The sequence below is a fragment of the Psammomys obesus genome, unplaced genomic scaffold (assembly GCF_907164565.1).
Source record: "Psammomys obesus unplaced genomic scaffold, mPsaObe1.curated_primary_1811, whole genome shotgun sequence".
Taxonomy (NCBI): domain Eukaryota; kingdom Metazoa; phylum Chordata; class Mammalia; order Rodentia; family Muridae; genus Psammomys; species Psammomys obesus.
In genome coordinates, this window is record NW_026596051.1 from 19,228,917 (window position 1) to 19,239,026 (window position 10,110).

Genomic DNA, 10,110 nt, shown 5'->3' on the forward strand with positions numbered 1-10,110 from the left:
TGTGTGTGTGTGTGTGTGTGTGTGTGTGTGTGTGTGTGTGTGTGTGTTGTATCCTTTGAGCATCTCCATTGAAGGAAGTGGAAATGTGCCCAGCTAGAGACCTGTGTTCTGTGGGCTGTCCTCCATCCTTTCTGATACCTGTGCATAAGTGTGAAGCTGATGCTGCCGAGTAAATACGAAGTAGCTGCTATGAGGAGAAGAAAGAGCTGTGTGCACATACGTGCCGCACCAAGCGTTCAGCACTGGTCATGCTCCGCCCCAGCAGGTGCAGGCACACTTGGTGTCCTGCCGTTCTCCCATCTATCACAACCTCTCTCCAGACAGTCCTCAACTGAGTCTTTTAGTCAATGCCTTCAACGCGCGTGTGAAACAGGCAGTGACTCCTAAGTGGCGAGTGAATCTTTCCTTCTTGCATTTTATCCTTCCTGTGCGGTTAACTTTCCTCCACTTGATTTGGCGTAGATTGAGTGTAGAATAATTATATAAGCTAAGAAGTCTTAAGTTGCTGCATCTGCCGGAGGAGCCGTGCTTGCCATATTCCTCCAGCAGGGGGCAGCAGTGCACTGTGAGAGCGCGGCCGCTAGGGCGTTCGGAGCCACGCAGGTGGCAGTGTTGCCCAGGCTACTTTCTTCAGGGAAACAAAGTTGGGGGAGGGAGGGATGCATTTGTTGGTTAACTTTATGCGATTTTAGTTTTCCCAGTTAGGAGCGAATGCTATCCTTGGTCATTTCTTCCTGCGTTTCCACAGTTGTTCCTGAAACAAGCCCAGCTTCCTGCGACCTCAGCCTGTCCCTCCTCTCTGTGCTCTGCAGAGTTGGGTGGCAGAACCCTCCAGAAGCTTGTGGTGTAGTGGGGAGAGGCAGGCGAGGGGCGGGTACAGAATAGGCTGAGGGAGGGGTGGTATGCAGCAGGCCTTGCTCTCTGGGAAACAAGAGCGGGAGGAGAAGCAAACTATCCTTTCTCAACCTGTGCAGACTCGCGTTCTCCACTTCTGGCCACCAGGCACAGGTTCCTCTCCCCCCAGGGGACACCCTCATTCTCTGTGGACTCCAACAGGGGGCCGCTGTAGGACAGTTCTGAAACTCCACCAGGACACAGTGGCACGCCCTGAAGAACAAAAGTTATGTCCACAGGACTCTGTCCGTCTCAGATGTCCTCCGCAAATCCAGTCACCCATTCTCCTTACAGCACAGATGCGAGCCTGGGGGTCTCACAACACCACAGACCTTCTTAGACCTCAGGAAGTGGCTCAGTTGTTAGGTCACAGGTGTGTTAGGAACCAGTGTGGCGCTCTCAGATAGGAGGGGCAGAAGGTGAGCTGTGGGAGACAGGGGCTGTTACTTCCTCCCTGGGTACAGTGCCCTCTCTGGATCTAGCACCTCCTTGGGTACATGCCTCCTTTGGGGTACATGACTTCCGGGGGTGCAACATTTTTCCTGGATACAGTACACTCCTGAAGTGAACACCTTGCCTGGGTTCAGCTTCTTCCTGGGTGAACCAACTTCCTGCTGCCTCCAATCCAGATGCTCTTCCACCCTGTCCTCTCAGAGCTGAAAGCCTCACACTAGCTGTTTCCTTAGCCACCAGCACTCCTATTCCAGAATCCACCAGGCTTTCCAGGGATGCTGAGCAGCTCAGTGACTGGCAAAGGTGGCCTGACTCTCATTGTCATTGGGAAATTCCAAGGTATTAGGGGAGACCAGGGACCAGCTGAAGGCGTGTGTGTGGCTGCCAGAGCTCAGTGAATGCTCGTTGAACAGTCACAGACATCCCAAAGAAGGCCGGGTAGTAGTGTAGGCCGTGCTCCCCTACCTTTGGAAGGCCAGACTCTGCAGACAGGATGAAACTGGCTTACAGCTGTGAGAGGCCCAGCCCCCAGAAAGAGCTGCTGTGGCCTCTCGGTGTATGCTTTCCCAGGCCGTGGTGAATGCAGTGGTGACTGGCCCCTTCACTTGCAGGTGTTTCTGTGTGCCCATACATGGTGTCTATAGTTTGCGCTGGGGCCTGTCTTCACTCTGGGTGAGGATTGACCCTAGCCCCTCGAAGATGACACGAGGGCCCTAAGGGTTCGGCCCCTGAGCCTTTCAAGCCTTTGGTTGCATCAGGCTTCACCAGACCCTGCTGATGAACTGACACGTCCACGTTTCTCTCTCAGCTTTATGAACAGGCGGGCAGTGTCCACCAGCCCCTACCTGGGGAGCATCTCCAACGGCTATGCCCACCCCAGCGGGACAGCGCTGCACTACGATGACGTCCCCTGCGTCAACGGCTCGGTGAGTGGCCCTCGAGGGCCAATGGTCGGTTTTGGTAGGAGACAAATTGCTGGTTAAGTCTGTCCTGGAGTGCCTAGTTTCCATCCTAGTGAGACTGAGCCTTATACCACTTCTCCCCCAAACCCTGCTCGTCTACTCCTGTCGCCACCGCCACACACATCTCAGCACCCAAGATTCCATTGGAACACAGCGGGTTAAATTAGAACAAGTAGATGGAGCTGAAAGAATACTCAGTCTTACACCTTGAGTAAGTCAGGCACGCCAGCGTAAGTTACTCTGGCTAATTATGCCCCGCACAGCCACAGCCACCATCAGATGGAAGCAGGGTCACGGAGGGGCTGCCTTGTTGCACACTCGGATGGCTCCTGGAATGGCTGGAGCATTCACGTGTGGACGTGGGATGCTTTGTGGCAGCATCATTGCCAAGCCAGGCTCCAGGTGTGTCTGTCTGTCCTTAGATCTTATTCTTTCTGTTTTGTCCAGTGTTTCCAGGTCATTAGCAGAACCCTGGTGGGTCTCTCGCATTTGGCTAACGGCTGTAGATATGTACACGCGCCCTCTGTGGCCAGGCCTCTGCCTGCCTGTGCAGTGAGCAGGTATGGGAGAGCGTGTGAGGGAAGGCTTGTGCTGAGCGGAGCTCTTCAACCATGGGTGATGTTTTAGACTTTTGTCCTTACTGTTCCTGTCTTCATTCTTTGCCCAATATTCTGCATTGGAAGACCTCCCAGTGTGGTGCCCTCTGTCCTTTGCCCTGTATCCCTGTGGGGACTCTCAGCCCAGCCTTTGTGTTGTCATGGCCTGTAGCCCCCAACCCCGCTCTGGCTACTACACCATATTCAAGGTGGGGCGTGGCCTCTGTGACCTCCCTGTACTGCGCAGTCACCAGCATCGTTGCGTCAGCCCTGCTTCCATACTCCAGTAACTGGGCTCCACTCAAGGGTGAACTGTCCCTGTAGTCTGTGGCCTCAGCAGCCTTCTGCAGACCTTCAGACAGGGCCTCCACATACCCAAGTACCACACACACACACACACACACACACACACACACACACACACACACACGTAGCAGGTGAACAAGGTGCTTTGGGGACTTGATGCGTCTATCATGGTTCCATGTGCCAGTCACTTGAACAGTCCAGACACCACACCGGCTCCATGCAGGCTCCCTCAGTGCCTCTCCCCAGGTTCCCCCACACTTTGGTGTGTGTTTGGAAACAGCTCTGCGCTGAAGAATCCTCCTTACATGCAAGCTCTGGGCCTCAGGAGCAGAGATGTAATGCTCTGTAGGCATGTGTCCTGCCCTTTTGTTTTCTGGGGTACCGCTGCCGGGGCTGCCAGAACCCGTTTCCTGTGTGGAGGCCTCTGTTGCCACTTGACTGCGTTCTGGAGGCTTCATTTCCAGGTTCCATAAAGTCTACACTCTATGACCTAATGCTCAGAGTGCCAGACCCAATGCTAGAAGTTCAGTCTATTTTGTACTTTCTTTGATATTCCTTTAAAAGAAAGGGCTCTGCACACACTCACTTTTATTCTAGAAACTTCTATTTCTGTCACTGTTTACTAAACATTCCACGTGACTTGATCCTTGCTTTTTTAGGAAAGTGAGAGTCAAGTATAGACCATTGTCTATGTGGGTGGCTGTCACTGTGAAATGCTCCACTCTGGCTTTTCTATGTTGTTTTATGATTGCTCGTTTGTCCCCAGCATCACAAAAATAGACACCGATGTGGCCTTAGAAGAAGACGCTCCCACCCGGGGATTTTAGGCCTTTCCTATTTTCGAAACAAAGGGCTATAATTATAGTCTGGCAGGAAGAAGCGCTCCAAGGAGAACATAAAGAACAGACTGAAATGGGCAGAATATATGGATTAGTATTTCCTTTTACAATGCAGGGCAATTTGCAAAGACCTTTAAAGCCTAAAGGAATCTAGCAGTGGTTAGGAGTTTGGCATTTATTTATGACTTTATGCCAGTGTGCTGGGATCCCTGTGTCCTGTGGCGACGTGGCTTTGAACTGTTAATCCTTTGTTCAGGTCATCTGCTAGCATAATGCCATTGTTCCTATCCAAGGCTGAGATACCCTGTGTTGTGTGATGACTTGACTTTTGTCTTCAGCAGACTCTTTGGGCTGTGGCATTCTCTTCAGATGCTTTAATACGGAGTTTAGATTGTGCTGACCCTGATGGTGAATTTGCTGGCCACAAGGGCAGCATGGACAAGCCCAGGGTGTTCTTGATTCCAGTCAAGTTCCTCTGTCAGAGCCGGAGGCTTTTCTGACAGCAGTGTGTAGTCATGAGCTCAACTTTGTCCAGCTCTGTCTCTCACTAGGCCTTAGTTTCCCCCGCTTGCTAAGTGGACTCTGTGAGAAGGAAGCCAGTGTTTCCAGAGCACAGCAGGTGCCATGGCCCTGGGTGATGATCTCACATACCGTCCCGTGCAGCGCAGAGCTCCAGGCTCTGCCCAGCTCCCCTGACCTCACTTCCTGTTCATCAGGGAACTTCCAAACTCCAGGTCTCTAGCGTTGGTAATGCCAGTTCAGCATTCTTCTTTTTGAAAAACAGAACACAACCATCCTAATCCAATAACTCAGTTTAAGGGCGGAGAAGCCTTCCTATGACTCCAAAGGCAAAAGGGTTTTCTGAAGTAGCGTGCAGCTGTGGGAGATGTGCCTGCCGTGTGTGTGTGTGTGTATGTGTGTGTGTGTGTGTGTGTGTGTGTGTGTGTGTGTCAGCGACTGGTCATGCAGAGTGTCGGGGGCTGCTAACATCTCGCTGTGCTGATCTTCTCTGTCCTCATCCGGCCACTAACGAGCAGGCTGTGTGTGTTGCAGTGGGACGTGGATGGCGGCTTTCCTGGCTGTGGGAGCAGAGGCCTGGCAGAAGAGGTGCTCTATGATAACGCGGGCCTCTACGATAACTTGCCATCGCCGACAATCTTTGCTCGCTCCTCTCCTGCTGACCGGAGGGCGTCTCGGCCACCCGCTGACAGGCTGTCCTCTAACCACTACAAATCCCCCACCTCCTGCAGCCCGCCCTGCTCCCCATCTCTCACTAACACCTCTTCTGTCGGGAGGGCGTCTCTTGGGCTGCACTCCCAGGTACAGACGGCGTTCCCAAACTCCCGACATTCCCAGTGGACCTCGGTGACTGTGTGCTCGCCACCTCACACCCACCAAAATGCCATGCTGTGTTCAGCCATAGCCTAATTCACAGTCAGCCACCGAGGGACATTTGTGACCAACTCCCAGGTTGTCAGGCTTCCTCCCCGCCCCCTCCCGCCACTTCTAGAGAATTCTCCAGTACATTAAAGATTACTCGAAGAGGCCGTGCCACTTTCCAGAAGATTCTGGAATGGCAGGTTTCTCTAGTATATTCTATCTTGGGTAGAAGTGAGCAAGGATTGCCCCCAGGGAGTGGTTATTTCCTATCTGTAAACATGGCTAACACCATGCCGAGATTCAGGGTGCTGTCAAGGAGAGGATGACATGTGTCTTGAGCCTGTGTGACAGGAGGGCTCTGATTCTGAGTGGCAGATAGGCTTGAGGCTGAACTCTTGCTCGCCCACTCTGCTGCATGCATCAACATCTCAGAGCAGACACTAACTGCCTTCATGAATTTTTAACCTAAGCATGTGTGTACTCTGCCTGGAGCCCTGGGCACCTCATTTAAGAACACTGAGAACTTAAAGCAAGAAGCCAGCCTTTCCACATTCCACTCTGTTCTTTGGGGACTTTTGAGAAAATAATGGACACCAGGCAAAGTCCTGGGCTTCCAGGTGGTGATGGCTCACAGCTGCATCTCCAGACACTGCTTTGTCAGACCGACACAAAAAGCTTGCTGTGTTAGGCACAATTATTCAGCTGCCATCCCTGGAGAGCCTGAGGGGTGTGGACCGCTGGCTGAACGACCAGCGTAAGCATCATTGGCCTTTCCCAGTTTCACGAGGATCCCGCCCAGATCTGGGCATTGTGTCCTACCTGTGTATTTGTCTGTTGGCTGGTAGCGTGATCAGCCTGCCACCTGTGCATCTGGAGGTCCCCTCGATAGTCGGACACCTTGTGATGTGTGCTGTGGCGTTTGCAGCGTTACTCACCCTAGTTTCTATTTCAAACAGGAAGCGGTCCCAGGCTAAATTCTAGTGCCTTTTCACATCATGTCCTTGTATGGCCATTCTTCTGGGAGCCTGTTGGTGGTGAGACCAGACACTCCCATAGAGCCCCTGGAAGCCATCTCTTACATGGCTGTGCAGTGTCATTTTGGGGGCCTGTGGGAGGTGTCAGCGTCTTTCCATTTCTAAGTATACAAATTGGAGGTTCAGAAAGTTTTGAGGGGCGGGCTTGGGGTCTCCCAAATAACAAGCCAGAACTGCAGCTAGATCTATATGCAGTCCTGCACTAGACCCCCAATAAGAGAGGCGGGCAGTGGGAGGTGGAGGTGGGGAATAAGACACGTCAGGGTGTCAAGTTCCCTTTAGAGCAAGTTCACTGCCTGCAGGGCACCTTCCAGACATGAAGCTGTGGCTTTTAGAAGTCAGGTGAGCGGGGGTGGGGGAGGGGGTCTGTTGAATTTTTTTTTTATGGCTATAGCTGCTCCAGGCTTACTTTTTATATGTTTATGCTATTTCTGTATGCGTGTCTCTTGCATCCTTCTTCAGACCCATCTGATCTGAAAGGAGATTATGTATCTCATTATTGGATCACTGGGTTAAGGGCAAGAACCCTCCCTGTAGGGCCAGGCCCTTCCCCTAGAAGCAGGAAAAGTTATGGAAAAACAGCTTCGCTCTAGAAATATAGGTTCACAGATTCTCAGAGGCTGTTACTGCATGTGGTGGTCACTGAGGACTGCTTTCTTATCAATACTCAGCAGAGTAGGCCCCAGCAGAGAGATAACTTTCCTCCCACTGCAGACCTCCTGGTAGTCCTGGGTATCTGGCCTTCAGTGCTGGAAGCTTCCCACCTGCCAAAGGGACGTTGCAGACACCCAGTGACTGGAACCCAAGTTGGTTTTCTTTGTCCTCTGACCAAGCCAGTGTAGGTTGTACTTAAGGGTCAAAGACTAAATGAAATAACTTTAGGGGAAAGGGTGCTCGTTCGATTATTTTTAATTTTCTCTGTGTGTTTTAACAGTTGAAGAGCAAAAAACCTCCAGTGTCATCTAATGGGGTTCCTGTAAAGGGGAAGGCTCCCAGCAGCCAGCAAAAAAAGGCGGATTCTGCAGGCGGTGTGAAACGGACAGCATCAAGTGAGTTTTCCCTCTGGCTCCTAGCTTTCTGCTTTGGTGCAGTTTGCCAACTTGAGGCTGGCTGGGCCACTCCTGCAGGAGATGCTGTCCTTGGTGGGGGGGGTATTGGGAGGCAGGACAATGTTCATTCTTGTTACCTGTCCCCTCCCGACTTCACCTGCCCAGATCTCTAACCCAGCCTCGGTGACTGTTGCTTGGCTTCTTGGTATGGCATTTAATGGTGAGGCGCTGGGCCTTTGGTCCAGGAGTCTTCCATTTTCGAACACTGTTGACAAGCCACGGAAACTCTGCATGCAGCCCCTTCATCTGTCAGATGTGCAGACAGCTGATGCTATAGTTGATGCAGTAGGAAGGGTGATGTTGGGCACCCAAAGCCAAGTTCCCAGATGTTCCAGGGCACAGGAGGCCTTGATACTTCTGTGCAAGTCACAGTCTACAGCCAGCGCCTTCCACTCCTGCTGGCCTCCAGCAGCTGTATGGTCAGAGTAGGTTCTGTGCACCCCATTATGCAAAAGAGGAATGAGCCCCAAGGTAGTACAGGGGAACCAGAGGTCTCACAGCAGGAGACCTGAGCTCGAACATGGGCCAGGGTTTCAGGCTGCAGAGCCAGCTGAACAGACCAGGCAGAGAGAGACACACACAGCCTGCCCGAGAGTTCACCCCCTCTCCCCCATCTACAGCCAGATCTGTGTGTGCTGGCTTTTTGAGTCTGGGCTTGTCTTGCCCACACTGTCTTGGGCAGCCAGCCAGCCCGTGGGACTGTTCATTCCGGACACTCCCTAGTCGCCAGGGATGCAGTGAGAAGATAGTGTGGGCTTTGGAGAGCAGGTATGAGGGCTGCATGGGGCTCTGCAGGTCCTGACGCTCCTTCATCAGTCTAGGCTGAGCAGGCAAGTGTCCATGCCAAATCATGACTAGCTGCTGCTGTTTGGGGTTCCTGCTTGACCATGCAAGTCTGCGGCTGTGCAGTCAGTGAACCAGGCTCTGTGATGGTGTAGATAAGGCTAGCCACCTTCACCTGGGGTTCTCTCTACCTACCTAGTGCAGGAAAGAAGGGGCCTCAGACCTGCAGCCGGCTGGCACACATTTTAGAGTCAAAGTGCACAAGGGCACAGGAAGGCTGTCTTTTTCCATGGTCAGAGCATGGGACTTCAGCAACACTGGGCTGCTTCAGCCCCAGGGAACCTTTGCATTCTCCACAGGAGCTTGTCTACGCCTCTGCTTTCACACCTGCGTTTCAAATAGTCAGGTCAGGATCCTGTCAGGCTGAGTCTCTTCATTGTCACCAACTTCCCGTGGCCGTCCCTCTGTAATTTCATTCCCTGATGCCTGGGGTGTGCTTACACTCTTGTTCTTAGTCTTGTTCATTCGGGGAGATGCAGGAGCCAGAGGGATGATTCGGCCTAAAATGCCTTGTTAAGCAAGAGCTGAGTCCCACGCGGGCTCCTTCAGCCTGGCATTTCTTGCAGCCCTCTGCTAGCTTTATTTTACGGATGATTTATCTCAGTATCTGGTGGGACCATCTGTGGGGAATGTTTTATTAACTTTGGTGACATCTAATGGAAACAAAAGAGAAAAATAATTGCATCCTATGCTTTTGCCGAGTTCAGCCGATTGCATTACAGTTGTATAGAGGTTATTGCATGGGGACTGAATAGTGGGAAAATTTATGAGCTGTCATTTGTAGGTTTGTTGGGGGAACATATTGGTAGAGACAGCAGATTTTGCACAGTTTGGCATGGACTCTTCTGAAAGTGCCTTTGGTTTCACAAGATGGGGTGTTTGGTTATTCTTGTTCTGAGAATGAGGCAGTATCACTCTTTGTGGGGGTGGGCAGTATCACTTTTTGTGTGAGGGAGGGAATGCCGACTAGACATCTCCATGAATGTGGTACGTTGTTGAAGAAGTGGCGGTAGAGCCAGCTCAGGACAGGGACTGCATGAGCATGAGCAAGCCTCTGAAGGGCCAGGCATCTGTGATTGTCATGGCAGCTGCCTGGGAGTGTCCGTTCCATCCCAGGCATCTTATCACATCGTTATCTGTGTTAGGGACCTGCATCTACCTTTAAAGACTCACACGACAGCCTTTGTCCCTCCACGGCTTCTGCTCTGAAATTCACTGACATGCAGATAGCAGGCGGGGTGCAGCCACCATTGGAGTTGGTTGGGTGATGCATTGAATAGAGATGGTGAAGAAGCCTCACAATCAGCAAGCCTTGGCCAGTCTCATTAGAGTCTCCAGTCCCTCAGTACCATTTCCAGAGAGGCTTTTCCTAAATGTCTATTTGGCTATTTTAAGTTCCTGCCTTGACTTCCCCATAAGGACACACTGTAGTGCAAAACTCTGGAGCCTGGGTTCAAGACTGTGTGAACTGCTATATGCTGGCAGCCTGGATTCTGGGTTTTCTCCAAAGCATTTACTTAGTCACTCATTCACAATTCATTCATTCATTAAATTTAGCAGCTATTTATTTAGGGCTCATTTGGGAAATTACTTTAACTGCTTTGTAAATATTAATTGAATTCATATAGTCACCTGTGAATGACATGCATCTATCTATCTATCTATCTATCTATCTATCTATCTATCTATCTATC

General features: G+C 51.5%; 1 protein-coding gene across 4 annotated transcripts in view; it reads left to right on the forward strand.

Annotated features, from left to right (window-relative positions):
- Positions 1–10,110, forward strand: part of Afap1 (actin filament associated protein 1) — a 110,981-nt gene that overhangs the window by 90,955 nt on the left and 9,916 nt on the right. For 3 of the 4 annotated variants that reach the window (XM_055624165.1, XM_055624168.1, XM_055624166.1), the window contains exons 12-14: positions 2,156–2,273; positions 5,104–5,370; positions 7,399–7,513. In XM_055624165.1, coding sequence (XP_055480140.1) covers positions 2,156–2,273; positions 5,104–5,370; positions 7,399–7,513 — 500 coding nt within the window. The remainder of the gene's footprint in view (positions 1–2,155; positions 2,274–5,103; positions 5,371–7,398; positions 7,514–10,110) is intronic. The other variant, XM_055624167.1, reaches the window with a different exon arrangement.